A 21,814-nucleotide genomic window follows, 5' to 3' on the forward strand; every position below is an offset into this window, starting at 1 on the left:
CTCTTTGTTAAACTCATTTCATTAAACTTTCTTTTTAAGTAAAGACAAAATTGTCTGTCTAACTAGCTGTAAGCTGTAAAATCTGTTGTCCAAGGTGGCAGGCACAATACTCTTAGTAGTACAAGTGATGTAGCCTGGATTGGGGGCTGGGACATTAAATCTGTGTTATATATGGTTTCTTTCAGAATAAGGTGGTGGCAGTGGGACAGTTGAATTTATGAAGCATTGTGGTTAAATAGAAGGAGTGGAACTCCACCACACTTGATCTGGATTTTTATATGATTGCTGAATATCATCCATGAATAAAAAAGGATGAGTAGGGACACCAAAGCTAGTCCCACAAGTCTTAAGTTACTTAAGACAGTTGAGTAGTCATTGCTGGAGGCTGTTGTAGGACATTGGTGGCTGCATTCTGCACCTCCCTTATAATACTTCTTGAAAAGTGATAACAGTACGTAAGTTCACAAGAAACATTCCAGGACCCTCTGAGCAGTGTGTGCTGTTAAGGCTGTCACAGGCGTTGCTCTTACAGTGTAGAGTGTTAACTGATGGTTTAAATGCTTTTACAGCTGTCGACTTCTTCAACCAGATCAATACGCTGTATGAAACCATTATGGACTTCTGCATAGAGGAGTACTGCCCTGTGATGTCTGCTGGTCCAAAGTAAGGTCTTTTTGCACTTGTTGAAAATGCAGTTTATTAGATGATTTTTCATTTGAGAACTCAATACTAGCTCAGTCAAGTGCCAGAGATAAGGTTACTTTTGTGGGTGGAGAGGATGTCCTCTCTTATAACATGTGGAGGGAATTAACACTGGAACCTTTAAGGTAGTGGGGAATGAAACGTGGTTTTTTAGGGTGTTTTTTTTGTTGTTGTTGTTGTTTTTTAGTCCTGGGAAGTAAACTATTTCCAAACATTTTTTTTTTCCTCAAATGTTAATGACGGCTTTTTAATTTAAGATCTGAAGTTTTTATTGGCAAATATTCACTTATGGCTTACCAAAATCTTTTTTTTAGGTGTTTAAGTGGGTATTGTAGAAGTAAATCGGCTACAGATTTTAGCAGTCTGGGTAATAATCCCCTGTCCTGTGCCTCAGTGAGGTTTAGGTTTCACTTCTTTGATTCTTGCTTATGCTTTTGTACAGACATTCCTAATCTCTGTTTTCTCTTGTTCTCCAGCTGCTGAAGTGTCTTCCAAAGAGGAAATTAGCTTCATTTCTAAGCGAGTGGCGAGGGAGGGCGCTGCTTCCTTCTAATAAAGAATGAAACCAAGTCCTCTCCTCCACTTCCTCCGCCTGCTACTAAAGCCAGTTAATTGCTAGTGAAGACCTGAGGATGGACCAAGGCTGCTGCTGGGAAGGCAAGATGAAGAGGACAGGAGCTTTGTGAGGTGGAAGCAGCTTGATGGACCAGGAAAGGCTTTGGCACTACATTCCTGAACTAAAAATGGATGATGTCAAATGCCCAATCAGTGTGGGCGGGCAGATCTGCTGCTGCAGCGCGGCTAGGGGTGAAGTATGAAAGGAGTGCAAGTTTTCCAGTATGCAAAAGAACTTGTGCAATACCATAGCCTGTTGTCTGCTTTGTTCTTTGGCATGCAGAGCAGACTATTTATTAGATAAGAGCATAAGAATATTTCTTTGCTTTATTGTTTGCCTGCTGAGAATCAAGGTTGCGGAGGTTAATTATTGAAGGTTTAGCTGTCTGGTTGCCAGACTATTATTTCTCTCCAAAGAGACTAATAACCATTGACAGAAATATATGATCTATTCAAATAGTTATGAAGCAGGGTAGAAAAGAGATGCTTGATGCTTGAAGATGCATTCTGCAAGGTTTTAATTAGGTGATCTTGTTCTTTAGCTGGAGTGTCTGTGGCTTGCTTTCACTTAAAACATTTTTTTCTGGGAAGTACTGCTGGAGAACCTGTCAGCATAAAACCACTAAGATTTATGGGTTTTTCTCTCTGGTTCTTACTTCTGTTTCCTCTTCCAGCTCAAGCTATGTTCATTGAAGAGGCATTGAGCTTTAGGTGCTTGTTGGTGCTTCTAGGCTGAAGGCTGTTGTCTATTCACGTCCATTGTTCCATCCTCAGCTATTTTGGATAAAAGAGTATGAGTGAGCTGAAACAACTTAAATGAGGTTGTTTGAAACAGGTCAGGCAGCTACAGCATGAGTAGCTGGGGAGAACCAAAAGCAGCAGCCACTCTGTGGCCTTAAAGTCTGATTTTTGTGTTCCATTGGGGAAGTATTTATGTCTGGTGTCTCACAAAAGAGTTGTAAGGTGCTAATGCATTCAGAGGTAACTGTTCAGAGTTGTGGCTTAGTCACAATTTTCAGGGTACAGCTGACAAACTTGTAGCAGTCTATGGAGAAGTTAAACTGGATGTCTGAAGTGAAAGGGTAACAGAGCGTAATGTTCCCTGTATTCACTGCTGGGTGCTGGTGTTTTGTCTTCAGAACCCCTTTAAGAGGGGCTGTTCAACGCTGTTGTAAGGAGTGCTGACTTACCTTTATCAGAGGGGCAGGACATCGAGTTAGTTCAGGATTGACAATAAAGATCAAGAACAGCTCTTCCTCTCCTGCTCTACAGCTCCTTGTCTAACAATTTGAATAAAGTGTTAGTTTAATTTGTTCCAAAACATGATTATTCAGAGTAATGGTCCATTCTTTTCACTTCAGTAAAGACCAACCATTTCTTACCCAAACAAACCTAGCTGGTTTTTGGAACCTTTTTGGTTCGTGCTATTCTTACAGTTGTAGGATCACCATCAGTGCAACAGGCATGATTGTAAGTTAAGAACCTGCACAGAAGTACCATGTTTATTAACCAGCATTGGGCGATGGGGATTTTCTTTATTTTCCTCCCTAGTTACAAGTATTCAGTAAGAGCCCAAACGAGGGATGTGGCTCTGCATTTTGCAAAGCTGGATGTTGGAATGGGCTGTGTGGTGGAGGTGCTGGTCCTGTGCAGGTTTATACATAGGGGTATTTTCTATTGTGAGAAGCACAGTTGGGTTTTCTGTTTACAGGTGGCAAATAACTTGTGTTTATTAGCATAAGAGAATTCCGCCAGAGTTGTTGGGGATTCTTAGCTTTTCCCCTGCACTTGCTGGAGTGAACTGTGTACCTTTTTTTCTCTATCCTTCACATGGTGTTCTGTTTGCCATTAAGAACCTCTATTGAGCTGTTAGAGGTTTCTAAACATGTATTTTCTGTAGGGAAGCTGCATATCACATCGAAGTTCATTAGCTTCTGTCACCAAAATGGTAGGTGTCTGTTCACAGGCTTGAGCTAGAAATGTGATTTTCATCCTTCATTTCCTGTAGCAGTTCAGATGATTCTAACTGAGGGAAATCTTTCTCTGTGTGTGGTTTTCGTGTTTTCTTTAGAGCTTGTTCATGGGTCCTTTTCTGACATTCCTTCCTCTAAAAAATACAGTTAACCCATAGTGTTGGGGGTGGGGAGAGAAAGAGGCTTCTTAGGGGTATGTGCTATTTGCATGAGATTTTTAGTGTGCAGTTTAGTTTGTTGTCTCAGTCTGAACTTGGCACCTCAGCTGAGTTTTGATACCTGTTCTATCAGTATCAGTATTAGGCAGTGCTGGGTGGTGAGGAATACTGACACGTTGTGGTCTGTTTAGAGTGTACTGAAATTTTGCATGTTCGAGATGCAATCTGAAATTGTTTCCAGAGCCTCTGATTTGTTGCTGTTAGAAAAATGGGAACTATTTATACCATTGTGAGCAGCATGCTTGTGATCACTTGTAAAATTGTTTATCATGACAGTGTTCTCTCAGGTACTGTTCTGACAAAACTGAATTGGTTAAACAAAACCAGGAGCTAGATTTAGCAGACAGGGTGAGGCTTTCCATAATATGAGGTGTGTGAGCTTTAAAATGGAAGACCTTCTGCAGTGTCCACACAGTAATAACTGGAGATAGCAAGGGAAGGTGGTTGCAGCCCAGTGGGTAAAGTTTCACATTAGAAATCAGTCAGATGCCTTGACCAGTTTGATCACTGGAGCTGAGCTTTCATGTGTGTGAGAATTTCATGTAATTACTTGATGTTTCAATTCAACAGGTTGTAATGGTTTTCTCCTGGAGGGCAGGAAGCTTTAGAAGAGACTAAGTAGCTATTGGCTATCCAGGACTTGGAAACCTACTCATACAGCACCTTTTGGCATACAGGGATGCAGGTTTGGCCTCAGGCTGCCATGTGCATTTTGGAAGGGCTGCAATCAAGGGTGAATGAGTTGTGCTGTAAAGGACAAAGTTTTTGAAGGCCTTCACAGACTGCAGAAGAGGATCTGGCTAAGGCAGGATCGCAGTGGGGAGACGTGGCACAGAGCAGCTGCAGGTGACTCAGGAGCACTTGGACTTTAGTTTCAAGGAAGGGCTGTGGGAGGGTGTGGGATTACAGGGAGCAGGAAGAGCAGCCTTCCAGGCTTGATGTGAATGATTCACTTGTGTTAAGAAATGTCTTGTTGTCCCAACCCAGATATGAGTACCACTGGGCAGATGGGACCAACATAAAGAAACCAATTAAGTGCTCTGTACCGAAGTACATTGATTACCTGATGACTTAGGTCCAGGATCACCTGGATGATGAAATGCTATTTCCTCCTAAAATAGGTAAGGTAAATAAGTTAAATTGAACAGTGTGTTTGGATTACACTTGTACAGGAATATTCAAGTCTTACAGCATTGAAAGGTCTCATATATGACTGTAGGGCAAGCTTAAAGATTACATTACATATATAAAGGAGCTTTTACCACTTAAGGTGAAATTGATGGGGTAGTACATGAACTCTGAACCATGTGTTAATACTCCTATTAAATAACTATCACAATTCTCAATGCAGGAAGTACTGTATAATGAATAGCTGACTGTGTTGATCAAATCTGTTGTTTTTCATTTTGAACATTAGATTTTTACCTTAGAAATAAACATATAACCAGTAATTGGTACAAACTCACAGCTTTCTGATTCAGGGAAGATGTTTGGTCCTTACACGGAACTCCTCCTAGGCCTTACCTCCTAGGTCTCCTCCATCTTTGATCTTAAGCTACTGATTTGTTTTCTTTTTAAGTGAAGATGAAAGATGTATGTTTTTAAGAGGTTTCTTTCAGAAAAGCAGAGGGAAAATAATGATCAGCCACCAGTTTGGAAACAATAACAAGAAGAAGTCTTGTTAATGAAGAATAACAAGAAGTATAGAAGAATAAGAAGAAGTTCCAAGTGTTAGAAGGCAGATGCAGGGACTGTGAGAATGAAGACCTTAGGCCCACTGTAGGAGAGGATCTGGTTCGAGACCCTCTTAAGAACCTGAACGTGCACAAGTCCATGGGACCTGATGAAATCCATCTGCGGGTCCTGAAGGAGCTGGCAAATGAAGTTGCTAAGCCACTGGCCATCATATTTAAAAATCATGGCAGTCAGGTGAAGTTCCTTATGACTGGAAAAAGGGAAATATAACCCCCATTTTCAAGAAGGGGAAAATGGATGACCCGGGGAATTACAGACCAGTCAGTCTCACCTCTGTGCCTGGCAAAATCTTGGAGCAGATTCTCCTGGAAGGCATGCTAAGGCACATGGAAAACAGCAAGGTGCTTGGTGACAGCCAGCATGGCTTCACTAAGGGGAAATCCTGCCTGACCAATTTGGTGGCCTTCTGTGATGGGGCTACAGAACTGATGGATGGGGTAGAGCAGTTGATGTCATCTACCTGGACTTGTGTAAAGTGTTTGACACTGTCCCACACGACATCCTTGTCTCTAAATTGGAGAGACATCAATTTCATAGGTGGAACACTGAGTGAATAAAGAACTGGCTGGATGGCCACACGCAAAGAGTTGTGGTCAACGGCTCAATGTCCGGCTGGAGACCAGTAACGAGTGGCGTTCCTCAGGGGCTGGTGTTGGTGCCATTCTTGTTTAACATCTTCATCGCTGACATGGACAGTGGGATTGAGTGCGCCCTCAGCAAGTTTGCTGATGACACCAAGCTGTGTGGTTCGGTTGATATGCTGGAGGGAAGGAATGCCATCCAGAGGGACCTTGACAGGCTTGTGAGGTGGGCTGATGCCAACCTCATGAAGTTTAACCATGCCAAGTGCAAGGTCCTACACCTGGGTCAGAGCAATCCCAGGCACAGCTACAGGCTGGGCAGAGAAGAGATTCAGAGCAGCCCTGCAGAGAAGGACTTGGGGGTGTTGGTCGATGAGAAAATGAACATAAGCTGGCTTCAGTGTGCGCTCACAGCCCAGAAAGGCAACCCTATCCTGGGCTGCATCAAAAGGAGCGTGACCAGCAGGTCGAAGGAGGTGATCCTGCCCCTCTACTCTGCTCTCGTGAGACCTCATTTGGAGTATTGTGTGCAGTTCTAGTGTCCTTGACATAAAAAGGACATGGAACTGTTGGAACAAGTCCAGAGGAGGGCCACGAGGATGATCAGGGGACTGGAGCAGTTCTTGTAGGAAAATAGGCTGAGAGAGTTGAGGCTGTTCAACATGGAGAAGACTGCGTGGAGACCTCATAGCAGCCTTCCAGTATCTGAAGGGGGGCTATAGGGGTGCTGGGGAGGGACTCTTCATTAGGGACTGTAGTGACAGAACAAGGGGTAATGGGTTAAAACTTAAACAAGGGAAGTTTAGATTGGATATAAGGAAGAAGTTCCTTACTGTAAGTGTGGTGAGGCACTGGAATGGGTTGTGCAAGGAAGCTGTGACTGCTCCATCCCTGGCAGTGTTCAAGGCCAGGCTGGACAGAGCCTTGGGTGACATGGTTTAGTGTGAGGTGTCCCTGCCCATGGCAGAGGGTTTGGAACTAGATGATCTTAAGGTCCTTTCCAGTGCTAACTATTCTGTGATTCAATGACTCTGAGAAAACCCTGCTTCTAGAGTCATGAAGGACTGTTCCAAAGCTCCTAACTGGCAAGTTTCCAGTGCACGATTACTCTTAGGTTTATGCTAATAGCAGACTTGGCAGGAAATGATGCAGTGGTGATGTCTGGACTCTAAAAACCTCCTACCAAATAACTTCTTTCTGAATAAGACTTCTCACCAGATCTGCACATACAAAATCCTGTATGTATGTCTTTCTCCTCATCCTTGTTGCAGGAATTCAACCTTATTAATAGAAGAGAACTCGCACATCTTCAAGAACTGATTGAAAGACTCACCTCTAAGGACAGATAAAAGGAAGAGGATTTCTTGAATTCACTTGCTTCTTAGCAAGCGTGTGGTATTTGGGTTTTGTTAATTTGGTTTTTAAAACAAACAAAACAACCCCCCATAGTTGTTACTTCAAACAGCCAAATCCATTTTCTGTGCCTTAATTAGGGGAAATCTTTTCTGTTAGTGACACAGAGTAAATAGTTGTGTTTTTTTTTAATTTTAGTTTTCATTGCTGTTATTCATTGTGGAATTTTAGCAGGTGTTGAGTGTTTATAAAGGAAAGATGCTTGGTTAGGGGATTGATTCTGCTGGTGGATGGGTTCTGTATTGTGTCAGTGGTAGCCCATTCTCATGAAGTCCCTAAAAGACTTGCTTATTGAAGAGTGGGGCTGATTGAAGAATAGGGTGGATAAAAGAATGGGGTTGATTGAAGAATAGGTCTGTAAATAAGTAACCTCAAGAACCTTGGGCTTTGTTAGCAACTATAGAGAACATGAAAATTACTAAGATAAGCTTTGCCAGAACCACCTGGTGGTTACTGATATGACAATGATCCTAAACCAAAGTGATGAAGAAATAACCACTGGGGGTCCAAAGCCCACTACCACATTTTTGTATGCATACAGGAGGCATTGTCTAAGAAGTATGATGTAATGTATGGAATCTAATGAATATGTATGTTTGAGGACAATAGAATCACAGCCTGGTTGATGCCTGGAGGAGACATGCTTGGAGGAGCTATCCCTCGTGTCTCCCGGCACCAATAAGGAATACCTGCTTGTCAGCTTGAAAACTTTGCTGGCAAGTTTGTTCCTGGAGTTTTCTCTGAATCATTACATTCTTAAGTGCCTTGGCCGACTCACTTCTGAGGTGCAAAGCACATACAGTACTGAGCATTGCTGGAAACAGAAAATATGAACTAACACCCAGGACACTTACTTGTTTTAGGAAAAATATATATATGCTTACACTAAAGAAAAAAAGCCATAACTTGCTGAAATCAACTATCTCCAGCTTTTAGTACAAATATGTGTCTTATTTTTTTAGAAATTGAGTTTTTCAAAAGTAGTTATTTCTTATAGAGAAAAGCAATGTTGAAGTTCTGGTTGCTAAAGAGGAATGACGAAGATGTGTCAACATGACAGAGAACCTGTGCTTAGCAAGTAGTTACATGTCTTGACTTTGCTTTGGGCTTTCTGTAGTTGCTTTTATTGTTTTAACAGGGAAGCATCAACTTGGATCTGCCACCTTGGTGAAGTTTCCTTGCATCTGCCAAATGAACAGGTACTTTGCACAGATACACTTAGGGAAAATAGTTAATAGACCCTAGACCATGTTGCCAAAGGCTCTGTCCAGCCTGTCCTTGAACAGTGCCAGGTACCTTTTCTCCTTCTTCCCCCTTTTCTTTCTTCCCAAAGTCTGTTACAACCCTGCCAGCCGCAGCATTCCAGGTTTCCTACCCCCATGCGATTCCGTCTGCCTTCACTCATGCCTGTAGCTGTAAGTCATCTCTTGGCAGCACCTGGTGAGTGGTTTGTGCCACTGGCTTTAAGAAGTGGTGGAATATCTCACATTTCATGTTAATTCGTATGCTTGGGGCTGGGAGTGCTTGAGGGACCGCGCCAGGAGTGTGACTCGTACACGGGTTTACACCACAGTGCGTGCTGCTCACATACTCGCAGCCTGCACCCCTTCCAGAGATAGGATGGTTTTTCCCTGTCGAATTTCGACCTTCAGGAACCAAGATAGCGCTATTCTGGGATGGTACTCTGGGAAACACACTCTCAAGTGCGAGTTCAGTGGGTGTTTGGGGGTTTTCAACTCTAAGTAAGTGCCTCGGTCCCTTTTAAACCCAACCTGCATGTGACTAGTGATATGTTTCTGCGAAGCTCTGAGCACGACCCGCTCCCTCCCCCGTACCCCCTACTCCCGCTGCCACCTCCCCTGCCAGAGGAACATCCCGTCTGGTCCCTCCCTCCTTCCTTCCTTCCCTCCTTCCTTCCTTCCTCTGGGGCGGGGCCGGCGCCCGCCCATCGATGCGCTCCGCTCCGCTCCGCTCCTGCCGCAGATCCGCAGCGCTGGGTTCGACTGCTCGCCCTGGCGCGGGTACGGCACCCTTACGCGGCGCCGCGTGACGCCTCTCGAGCCTTGTGGCGCGCCAGATTCGAGCGCGGCGGCCGTTATTTCCGTTGGCGGCCTCGCGCGCCGTTGTCCCCTTACACCGCTGCTGGGTGCCATGGCCACTCCTCCCAAGCGCGGACGGCTGGAGGGCAGGATCAAGAAGATCGCGGTCGAGGGCAACATCGGTGAGTCTTGCCCGCCGCCATCCCTCCCTCCCTCCCTCCCTCCTTCCTTCCTTCCTTCCTTCCTTACCGGGCTCTTCCTCGCCTTTACTCTGCGAAAAAGGCGTTTCATGAAGTAATGAGGTGTGAGTCAGGCCGGCGGGGTGTCTTGTGCTGACAAGCCCGACGGTAACGTTGATAACTTCGTGAACTTTGTGTTGGCAACGTAGGAAGTAACGAATTGATGCTATAAAAATGGCGGGATGGAGGCGCAGGGGGTAGGAAGGGGGAAGCTTTCTACTTCAGGTTTTAATTTATGCACCTCATTAAAAATGCTTTTGAGTCTTGGGTGAGGCTTCTTTCACAGCTTTCCAGGCTGTAGGGTGGAACAGCGGTGTCGGTGCAGGCTGTCAGGTGAAACTTGTCATGTTCAGGACTCCTAATGAGCAGAAGCCCATTGTGAAGGGCAGGAGTAAGGGACTGTTCATAATAAGACACTCTGGTCTGGCGTTTTGAGGGTCTTTGTTTTGAGTTTTCTTTGGTACTTGGTGTTTTGGGGAAGTTTTTAGTCTTTTTTGTTTTGTTTTGTTTTAGTTTTGGTTTGGTTTTATTTTGTTTGCTTGTTTTTCCTGGCAAGAAGGTGTGCCTAAAATCGAGGACCCAACTTGCAGGGCTGTCAGCTCATTTACTGATCCACACTGTGGCAATCGATAGCGCCAACTCACGGCCTCTTGTCAGCTTCAAGTGTCTCTCTTTAAAGTTTCCTGATCTTTTTATTTTTCAGTTGATGGCAGGTTAATGACTTCCGTGCTGGAGGAAGTGACTGGTAACGCACCTTGGTGTCTCTGTTTGAGAAACCATCACTTTTGCTCTGTGTTCCTTTCAACGTTGCTTGCTTTTCTTTGTGGAGTTTGTTTAGCTTCCTAAAATAACTTAGAAGGCTGTAACTCCATGCCTGGGACAAGTCCACTCTGACATAGGACTTGGTGTTCTAATTGCACATGTAACTTTCTGTAACGTAGATAATTGAGCTGGGCTGAGACATCTTGTCATTGTTTTGTTGTTGAATTGGCTGTTGGTGTGGTATAAAACAAAAAAGAAAAACCCGATGCTCACTGAATTGGTGATCTGTGGTACTGGATGGTCTTTGATGCTTGACATCCAGTCAAAAGTACGTGAGTGTGGGAAATTTCCTTACGGGACTTGAAACTGGAGTTCCATAGTGGTTAAGTAATGCCACTCTTCCTTGTGAAAATGGTTTTAACAAGCCACTCTTCCTGGATGCTTTGTCTACAGCTGCAGGGAAATCGACGTTTGTGGAGATTCTCAAACAAGCTGATGAGGAATGGGAAGTTGTACCTGAGCCTGTAGCGAGATGGTGCAATGTTCAGCCCAACTCTGAAGAGGATTGTGAGGTATGGCACAAGAAAATGAGGTTTCTTTCCAAAAACTTATTAAAAAAACCCAAAACAAAACACCAAACCCCAGTGTCCTGGGTTCAGCAGTAGCAGTCAGTTTTTCTCCTTCTTGGTAGCTGGTGCAGCGCTGTGTTTTGACTTTCAGCCTGGGAACAGTGCTGATAACACCGATGTTTTTAGTTATTGCTAAGTAATGTTTACCCTGACCAAGGACTTTGTGAGCCTCGTGATCTGCCAGGGAAGAGGGGAAGCCGGGAGGAAGCAGACACGGGACACCTGACCCAAGCTAGCCAAAGAGGTATTCCATACCACAGCACGTCATGCCCGGGGAGGTAACTGGGGGTTACCTGGAAGCATACGGGGTCTTCTGGGTCAGACTGGTTTTTGTGGGTGGTATCGTATTCTCTTCCCTTGTTATTTTCTCTTATCATTATTATTATTGGTGGTAGCAGCAGTGGTTTGTCTTATACCTTAGTTACTAAACTGTTCTTATCTCAACCTATGAGAGTTGCATTCTTTCGATTCTCCTCCCCATCCCTCCGGGAGCAGGGAAGTGGGGGGAGGAGGGAGGGGTGCAGAAGGGAGGAAAGGGGGGGAGTGAGTGAATGTGCTGTCTGGCTGGGTTTAAACCACAACACCCAGTCAAATGTTATTCTAATTTCAGAAGACAAGTACATGTGATAGACAATGTCTGTTAGAAAATGCATGTGATAGCAACGTTTTTCCTGATTCTTATCTCACTATTTGACTTCCTCTTACAGTTTGCTTGGTGAATTGTAGAATAAGTGTTATTCATTGTCAGGATGTAAATTATAAAAGCTATAAAAGTCTGTTCTGTTTTATGTGTAAAAGCAAGGGCTGGAAAAAAGAGAGGACTAAAGTTAATTCTATCAACTGTGAATGAGCAGATGAACCCTCTGCTCCATGTTCCCTGGAAGGTGTCCCTTAAAATGTCTAGGAAATAATAAGCTACTGCTAGATGGCTTATAGTGATGTTTTTTCAGTCAAGTACCTGTAATGCTGTTGGCAATCCAGCTCCTATTGAGTGGCCACAATCCTGGCTGTTTGGAGCTTTTGCGGAACTGTAGAAGAGTTTTCTTTTGGCAAAAGTACAGCGTGTTTTGGTGAAGTAAATGGAAGCCTTTAATGGAGGTGTGACATTCTGTGGTGTGGGGTATCCCACTGGCAGCTGGGGTCAGCTCTCCGAGCTCTGTTCCTCCCAGCTTCCTGCCTGCCCCAGCCCACTTGCTGGGGGGCAGAGTGGGAAAGGGAGAAAGCTCTGAGGGTGTGCAATAGCCAAAACACTGGTGGGTTACTAATGCTGTTTTGGCCGCAAACACAAACCACATCCCTCTACGGGTTGTTATGAGGAAGGTTAACTCCATCCCAGTCAGGTCCAGCAAGTGTAACATAAAATTTCAAATCCATCATAGACATCCCTGAAGTTGGACTTATTAAACTGCTGTTTTCTCCTCTTGCTAGATGAAAAACCAAAATAAACCCAGCTTTAAGATCACACTTATCAGAGTAAAAGGAACATGGATTTTTCTACCATATTGTTGATTTTTTTGTACCGATAGGATATTGTTCTTTTATTAAAGCTTGTAATTGGTGACTAAAGTGGTTTGGTACTTTGGCATTGTGAATTGCAGAGAGCTGCTTATTCTGCTGGGCACCATAGGAGGAATAACGTTTCTGACATTTATGCCTTGTATTACAAAGAGGTTGAGAAGCAAATTAAGCAGCTATAAACCTGAAATAAAGGCTGCACAGCTTCAGTGTTGTAGAGCTATTCTGTCACATTCATCATCCACCTTCTCCACTTAAGGGGTCTCTGTTGACAACCAGGAGCTGACCACATCACAGAAGAGTGGAGGAAATGTGCTTCGGATGATGTATGAGAAGCCAGAGAGGTGGTCATTCACTTTCCAGACATATGCGTGCCTGAGCAGGATCCGGGCTCAGCTTAGATCCCTTGATGGCAAGCTCAGGGAGGCAGAGAACCCTGTCGTCTTCTTTGAGCGATCTGTCTACAGTGACAGGTACGTTGGATTGGGGTCCTTTGAATGAAGATCAAAATTCTCCTAAGTAAAATTACTGGTTAGAGGGTTTGTAGTTTTGTTGTATATCATCAGTTAACAGGATTTGTAGTTTCTTATTCTTTGTGCATAGGATTTTAATGCTTTGTGCATGCATGTTTCCCTTCAAAGAAAGGAGAGGAACAGGCATCGAGAAGAGTCACAAGCTATTTCTTCCTTTGTCACTTAGCCTTGTTTTCTTTTATGGTCCTTGATTACAGGTATAGCTATTTCCTAGTGCTGTACCCTTTTTCTGGGTTCAAAAGGTTAGAGTTGATAATTAAGAAAGTTAGATTTGATATCTGAGCTGCCAGTGTTACTGCTTTTTGAGGACACCTCTCTGGCCAGCTGCAGTGGACATAGTGAGGATACCAGCTGTTTATTTCTACTCCAAGGGTACCTCAAAGAAGTTGCAGAATTACTGTGCTCAGCTTCTTTTCTACTTACAGTGCAGTACTTGGGGCAAACAAAGCGAGAACTGTCTTCAAGCTAACTTCTGTTTCCATAACTACTTTGTGTTCACAGGTACATCTTCGCAGCTAATTTATACGAGTCCGATTGCATGAATGAAACTGAGTGGGCTATTTATCAAGACTGGCACAACTGGATGAATCAGCAGTTTGGTCAGAGGCTGGCACTGGATGGCATCATTTATCTCAGAGCCACTCCTGAGGTGTGACCTTACAGAGAATGAGAGTGCATGTTCTGTGCCTTGCCTGTAAAATTTGATCTGTCTTTACGCTTCCATAGTATTTTTTAAGTATAGGGTTTAACTATAATTTTAGACCGTTTTTATGATAACAGAATAGTGCAGTCAACTCCAGTAAGGTCACAGTTGTGTGTCACCGTGTCTTTGTTTTAGCAGTTGCTTTGTCTGTCACAGGCAAAGAAACAGTTGAAAAATGCTTGTTGAAAGTGATATTCTTAAAATCTTGAGCTGCCGTCATCTTTTTCTGTAACAGTCCTAATGATTTCAGTTCAGGTTGCAGTATTCCCCTGAAGGCTACAGTGCTTAAGTTATGACTAATCAGTCTGGAAATACTTAAAGAAAAGAATGTTCTTTCAAATGTAGCCGGTGTGTTTTTTAATAAAATGTGATGATAATGTTTTTCTCATTATAAAAACAATATATGGCAAGAGCAAACCAGAAAATACCACTGGAATTGAAAACTACAGTTTTTCTAAGGGCTTTTTTTCTAGGCTTGCTATTTGGGGCTCTTTGTCTTATTCGCCTCCCCCCCCCCCCCCAGTCAAGAACCTATATTTAAATTGGAAAGTACAACAGTTTTAAACAGTATTGATTGACATCTTATTGAGGCTCGGGTTGTGTTCATGACAGGAGCAAATGATTAACTACATGGGAAAACCAGGTTCCTAAGAAGCAGAAATATACACAGAGATTTAAAAACGCGTGTCTGTGCTCTTTTCATGCAATACACAGGTACCCCTTCTTTAAATAAAGAGCTTAGTTGAGACTTTCCTTGTAGTGGAGAAATAACACAATACATTTCCTTGGGTCCCCCTTTGATTTAGTGTGTAGTATGTGGGCTTCATGAGCTGAACATGGCATGTTGTTTCTATGATAGTAAGATAGTTAGCAAGTTGAATATTCATCTTTGGCCGTGGCATATTGAACGCAGTAGGAAGGGTTGGCAAAAGAAACTTCAGCAAACTGTACTTTCTCTGTAGGTGTTCCGAAACTTTTATTTTTTTTAATAATTTTTAATTATTATATTTTGCCTTTAGAAATGCTTAAATAGGATTTACTTGCGTGGAAGAGATGAAGAGCAAGAAATTCCCATAGAATATCTGGAGAAGCTTCACCACAAACATGAAAGTTGGCTTCAGCATAGGACACTGCGGTAGGGTTTGTTTAATGGCTACTTAGAGATGGATTGATCCCTGTAAGGATATTTCATAATGTTTTTTCAACCAGTGAAAGTTGAGCTTTTCCTATGATATGTAAATTTAAACGCTGGGAATGTTTCTGTCTGTAGTTCTTTAGTAAAACTGGCTTGACAGCATGTTAATTATCACTAGGACACGCATGTGCCTTGAGTTCTCTTCGCATAGAGCTCTGAATAGCAGAGGATTCAGATGAGCTAATTCAGTACACAGTTGAATTTAACTTTAGGTGCTGGGAAGAGAATTTTTGGGAATCAGTAATGTATCCTAGGTGCCACTGTAAATTCACGCTGCTTTATATTCAGAGTTTGTAGCTGTAGATTATATGTGCAGTTGTCATTGGGTTCTTGACAAGGAAAATGCTGACAGAGACTTGAATGGTGGGTACTTGTTTTAAGCTACTAACATTTTCTGTGTTCCTATCCCAATACAGAACGGATTTTGAATATCTCCAGGAAATACCCATTTTAGTGTTAGATGTTAACGAAGACTTCAAAAGCAAAAAGGACAGATACGATCACATGACTGAAAAGGTAAGATTTCATAAGCAGAACAAACTCATGAGTGAGGTGTATTGCCAGCATGTTGAAAGAAATTCAGGATATTTCTTGTATGTGTAGCACTGTTTGAAGTCAGACTAGGCTTAGAACCCAGGGCTCTTCATGGTATTTCCTACATAAAATTTCATTAAAAAAAAAAAAAAAGGAAAAAATGAAGGGAAAGAAATGTTCCAGGCATATTTGAGAAGACTTTGATTAGTAGCTTTGTTTGTAAATGGAATTTCTGATTTAAATATCTGTTAACTGTTTGAAGGTCTTCCTTGTATTAGGTGTGCAAGTGTCTCAACTACAGGACTAGTGAGTAAAAGAACTTTGGTGCCTTGTACTGTGAAAATACGGTACCAAACCAGTACAAGGGAAAACTGAAGGATGAGTGAGCCAGTGGCAAATGATTTTAGGTTCTGTAGATCTCTCTAGCTAAACAAAGGAGAGTATGGGCTGTCCCCATCCTGCTTCACTTGCCACAACAAAGGGCAGTCCAGCTGATGCAGACAGGGATCCTTTGCTCTAAAAATACACTTCAGTTGTATACCTATTCATCTAAAATATTTAAGTCATGGAGTTATATTCAGGTACTGAACAGTCTTACAGTCTGCTGCAATATCTTTACCGTTCTTTATTAAATTGGCGCTATCATGAACATTTTTCCCTTCAGTTGTGTTCATGAAAGTGTTAGTCAAAACCCTCAAAAGCAGGGTCTGAAACTTGAGGCAGTACTTTTCAAATGTAGCTTTGTACTTCGTTTCAGACTTAATGCAGAATATTCATCAGAAGCATTTCTTAGTTTTATTTGAAGGCATGGAAAAATACTCTTTTTTTGATATAAAAGCAGTTCAAATTTAGGTTTCTGCTTGTATTAAGAAGATGTAATCCTTAGCATGAAAGATGTAATGGATATTTTAAAGCTAGGCCAAACAATCAGCATTTTAACTGTTTTGGTTTTTGGTATTTGAACCTTGGGATTCAGCTGAGGACAACTTGACTTTTATTTGAGTAGTTGCAATGAGTTACAGACCTTAGCAATGGTATGTGCACATATTTCTGCTCTTTGGAAATAACGTGTTTACCTCACAAGAAGAGCAGCTTTGTCCTTTGATCTCAGTTGATCCTCTGAGAAGCAGAACTGTTCATCTGATTAAAGCCAGTCTTCATGGTATTTGCGCTTTTAAAGCTTGATACTTGATGGAATGACTGGACATTGCAGCTGTTGAGTGAAAATGCTTCCCATCTGCACTATGAGATAAAGCCAAACCCAGGTATCTATGTAGAGACTTCAGAGGAGTTTACTCGTGCAGGGCTGTCAGGTTATCTGGGAACAGCCTAAGCCCTTTTTTGGCATTTGGCAGTCCCAGAACTGCTACAGTCTTCATGAGGCTGGGTGCTTGGGCCTTCAGTGTGTGCTTATGTCCACTGGGGACCCAAAACCTGTATTCTTCCTTATCATCTCTGCTGTGATGCTTGCATTCAGAGACCTGTCCTGAAACTATGCCTAGTGCTAAGGTTCATTGTGCACTACTGCTGTTGGTCCTTCCTGAAGTGGAGGGGAGCTTTTGCATAATACTTTCCCAGTTAGAGTGCTGGCACAGCTATGTCTTTCCTTTTCTTCAGGAAGAGATTTTGACCTAATTTTTTCTGCCTCATCTAGGGCAGGAAGGGTCACAGGTGGAGAACATGATTAAATATCTGTTTCTATTTCACATGAAGAATTTGGACAAAATGGTTACAGATGTGTTCTGTGTATGAGAGCTTCTGCCAAAGGAATAATACCATATTCTCTAGTAACATTGTTGAGTCCTTTCTAGGCAGTAGTCGAGCTTGAGGGGACAGAGGAAAATGCTCCCGTTCAGGCTATATTGCAGCTTAGTTGCTAGGATGCTCTTGAAACTGGGAGATGGAAGTTGTGTGCTCATGCCCTGTATTTCTTGGATCTTATATTTTAAAAAAGGTGGCCTGGTCCTTGCTGCCCTGAGGCTTTAAAGGGAGGAAGGATTACTCTTTTACTTTTGGGGAGGGGCACAAGGCAGAACGCAGACCTATGGCAAGAAGTGTGTTCTCAGCATGTTGTCTTCCTGCCACCCTTGGTAGTGACCTGAATTTAAGATGTTGTCTAAAGTGACCACACTTAGAAGTGTAATGGTAGCATGCTGTCTGGTTTGAATCCAGTTCCCATGCCATTGCATGGATTATTTGAGGTGCTGTGCTGTCTTGGTACTCTCTGTGGGATCAGGGATTTCTGACTGGGTTCTAGATAGCTTTCTGTGGGCCACTATTGGTTTTTAGGTAGCTGTAGCCATTTGAGCCACTCTTCAAATACTGGAAGTAGAGTTCAACAGTACCTGAACTCTATGGCTCTTTGTCCTGGGTTCAGCAGTAGCAGTCATTTTTCTCCTTAGTAGCTGGTGCAGCGCTGTGGTTTTGGCTTTCAGCCTGGGAACAGAGCTGATAACACTGATGTTTTTAGTTATTGCTCAGATGTTTAGTCTGACCAAGGACTTTCTGAGCCTCGTGCTCTGCCAGGGAGGAGGGGAAGCTGGGAGGAAGCAGAGACAGGACACCTGACCCAAACTGACCAAAGAGGTATTCCATACCACAGCACGTCATGCCCAGGATGTAACTGAGAATTACCCAGAAGGCCTTGGGCCCTGTGGGGTTGGACTAGGTATTGGTTGGTACTTCGTCGGGGTGAGGGGGCAAGTTATCGGTCGGCTGGTGCTGAGGTGTTGTATTATCTTCCCTTGTTATTTCCTTTATCATTATCACTATTGGTGATAGCAGCAGTGGTTTGTGTTATAGCTTAGTTACTAAACTGTTCTTATCTCAAGCCATGGGAGTTGCATTCTTTTTGATTCTTCTCCCCATCCCTCCGGAAGTGGGAAAGTGGGTGGGGGGAGGGAGGAAAGAAAGAGGGAGGAAAGGGGGGGAGTGAATGAGTGAGCTGTCTGGCTGGGTTTAAACCACAACAGTATAAGTTGGTTTTTTTTTTCCAGAAACTATGGTTTTGCTGGGTAATGTTTTATTATTTACATGCCATCCTCAAATTCCAAGGAACATAGTAATTAGATATGTTGGGTTGTTCATTGACATGAAATGTGAGCAGTTTTCTGGCAGTGGGTGTGACTTAGTTGTTTTCCAGATGCCAGTGTTTTGAGATGCTCATGCTCATTGAGATCTTTTTCTTTAGGTTAGACCTGCTTTTAAGTTAAATCATTTGCAATGTTGGGCCATAGTTTAGCACCACAGGAGGAATGAGCATTGTTCCACTGAGTGTGTCTCTGCACCTGAACTGAAAAGTTCTTGATGGACAAGAAATGGCATAGCTGAGCCAAAGATTGTTTTTCCCAGTTCCTGTTTCTGTAGGTTGTAGTAAAGCATAAAGCACTGGGGAGGTAAATGTAGTTGCTGTATGTTTCTGTTGATGAATACTTAGTTTGCTTGACCATGTTTATTTCTTTTTGCAGGTCAAAGAATTTTTGAGCATGTTATAATCGTCTTTGAAGCACAGGCAGAGTCAAGCTATTCCAAACATCTGCACGATCAAAGTCTGAAGTGCAGCCTCTGCTTTTATAGAAGGCCTCTGGAGAGGCAGGACTCAATCCTGTTGATTTAATTATGAGGAACAAACAAGCTTTGTGAATAGGAAATTATTAAATAAATCACTGTTTAGTGAAGGTCTGTTCAGTATTATATGGAGAAACACACACAAGTTCTGAAGATACTCTAATTCCAAGAGTTCCCAAATATCCCCAAATGAGTTCCCTGTAGCTATTTAATGTTCAAGAAGTAGTGGGTTTTTAGATCTCTTGACTGTTTTCAGTGGAATTGACTGGTAATGGATGCCTCATTGTTCTGAGGAAGTAAAAAGTAAACCCCATTTTTGCTGCTGAGGGAATTTTAATATAACCTGGAGTTTTATATTGTAAGGTATAAAAAAATGTCATCTGACAGTTTTGATAGATGAAGTTCTGCATAGAATGCATTGAAATCAACCAAATCCAAATATGGCTGAAATGCTGTAGATATTGAATGAGGTTTTGATTGTGCACTGCAAATGGGGATATTGAGAGGCTTTCCATTGTCCAGCATATTTGGTGTCTTCCCCCTCCATACCCCAAGCTCTTAATACAACAGATATACTTTTGTTATAGCTAAGTCATCTTCTCAGGAGGAGTATATTTGCTTGATGGGTACCGTAAAAGGAAGAACCTTTTGCAAAGGGCCTCCATCTGTAAATTACGTGTTTCTAACCCTTCCCTTAATTGTATTTTGGATGTCAGAGGTGGCTTCCTGCTTTTCTCCCAGCTTCTCCGTTTATTTGCTGGGCTTTCTGGGTGTTTACATGAGATCTGGCAATACTGGCAGTAGACTGTCCCTGTTGTTTCTCATCCCTGAGTAGTAAGAAGGGGTGACCTTTGTGGAGTAGCTGCTGCTCTAGTGAATCGTGTTTTATTGACTGAGCCATTTTTGTTTCAGGTGCAGAAAAGAGAAACTATACAGGGTCCACATCTCAATACGGTGTTTTATGAGCTGCTTTGTTCTGCTTAAAACATTTCTGGATGATTGCACAGTTGGGTTTTGAATGCTAAAGTTTATCGTAAAGCATTTTATTGTCTGCTGTGGTTGCCTGTGTTACCAGCAACTTTGAGATGCAGTCTCTTCCTTTGTGGTTGGTATTGTGCTGGCATGTTCTAAACCTTGGCTGAAAAATAAAGGTGGTTGGAAATACTTTTTCAGTGTTTGGTAGTATTGTCTCCCTGGTCTCATAAAAGAAATGATGTAGATTGGGATGTGTAATACTGGTACAGCAAAGGAATTTGGGAGTACGTGTTCTCAGTGTGTTCTCAGTGAATTGGGTGCCCCAAGTCCTCTAAGATTTCTGAAGCACTGTGACTGGCTTCAGTATTTTTTTGCACACGTGAAAAATGTGTTTATGCGATAGAGACACAGGATTATGTAAAATGTGTCATATGTATAACTTACTGATCAATGAAAATGGTTATGTAGTGTTTATGTTACTGTGAAATGTAGAAATAGTATGGTAGAAAGTCTTGTTTTGGACTTCCAGATTGCCTAGCAAAAGGAAAGCTTTTAACATCTTTGCTCCAGAAATGCAGTGAGGTGGAATGGATGAAGATTCAGTTTAGCTTTTCTTTGAAGTACACAGCAGAAGCCTTTAAAACAGTCTTGGCAATAGTCTGAACAGTAGCAACTTAGTTTGACTAAGAGTGCAATTATTCCTACAGTTTCAGCTGTCAAAATTGTGGATTTAATTACAGAATTGGAATGACAGTGCTTATTGACAGGAGTAAACAAGCATGAGCTCTAATAAAGACTTCTTTCTGAACCCATCACAGAGCACATAGAAATTCTGTGGCAGGTTATCTGCATCCTGTTCCAGAAAGCCTTACAAAATCTGACTGCTAGGTTGGGGTTTGAAGGGGCAAAATCATGACCAATTATTAAACTACGTTTAATTGCTGTGGCAAAAAAGCCACCAACCAAACCGAACCACAGACCCCACTCACCCCCAAGCTTCTCAGGGCTTTGAAAGTAGCTGGCTGAGCTATGTGGAGCTGCAGTTATTTGGAAGTAGGGCAGACACAGCATCAACAGCCGCGGAGATGTCCTCCTGTTCTGCCTGTGCGTCAGCTGATAACGTGCACCTCTGACAGTACCTCAGACTTCAAATTTGTTGGTATTCTTTCCTTTGCTTAAACCTATTCCCAGGCTACCAGACAACAGGATTGTTGTGTTGCTTTTTGACTATTAGAAAGATTTCTGAACTGATATTTACTGTTTGGTGATGATGTTTTGTCTGTCTTTGAGTGCTGTGTCCCTTTCTCTTCCCCTGGGTACCAGAGACTTTGATGCAACTGGCTAGAAATCCTTGCTTGTTTTAATCAAGTGTCCTCACAATCAAGAATAAAGTTGGTATATGGGTTTTGTTATGTTTTTCTCAGGATACAGGTTAAAATACTGATTAATAGTATTTAATTGCTATGCAAGTATATGTGTGAGCAAGGGACATAATATTGCCTCATTTTATTTTCTGTCCTTGCAGTTGTTTTCTGTATAGTGACAGATTTTATGTTCTCTTACTTCTCTCTTAGTATAAATTCTTCTTAGAACAGCAACCAATTTTGTAGGTAAAACTTCATTTTCTATTACTTTGTGCTTGTTACTTATTTCTACTGACTTCTGTTAATTTAAGCAGGCTTCCCAAAAGTGGAATTGGATTAAGAGTTGATTAATATTGAGATTATTCTTTTGTTTTTCCAGTAATTAAAGAATCCAAGAATCTATTTGTGAAATAAAAATGATGCAGGAGAAACTGACTGTAAACTGTTAAGAATGGACCGGGGAAGTATGTACGTAGTAATAATTAAATTCTATCTTAGCAAT

At 42.3% G+C, this 21,814-nt stretch overlaps 1 protein-coding gene across 1 annotated transcript; it reads left to right on the forward strand.

Moving 5' to 3' along the window:
* The first annotated feature begins 9,390 nt into the window (after positions 1-9,390).
* LOC133216038 (deoxycytidine kinase-like) lies at positions 9,391-20,142 on the forward strand. Its single transcript, XM_061360449.1, has 7 exons — positions 9,391-9,478; positions 10,751-10,869; positions 12,721-12,914; positions 13,476-13,623; positions 14,697-14,812; positions 15,289-15,388; positions 18,874-20,142. Exons 1-7 carry the CDS (start codon positions 9,409-9,411, stop codon positions 18,898-18,900), a joined length of 774 nt encoding a protein of 257 aa, XP_061216433.1. The 5' UTR covers positions 9,391-9,408; the 3' UTR covers positions 18,901-20,142.
* Positions 20,143-21,814: the final 1,672 nt, after the last annotated feature.

Source organism: Neopsephotus bourkii, unplaced genomic scaffold (genome assembly GCF_033783945.1).
Source record: "Neopsephotus bourkii isolate Nb327-2 ecotype Australia unplaced genomic scaffold, CSIRO-AGI_Nbou_v1 NB_107, whole genome shotgun sequence".
NCBI lineage: Eukaryota > Metazoa > Chordata > Aves > Psittaciformes > Psittacidae > Neopsephotus > Neopsephotus bourkii.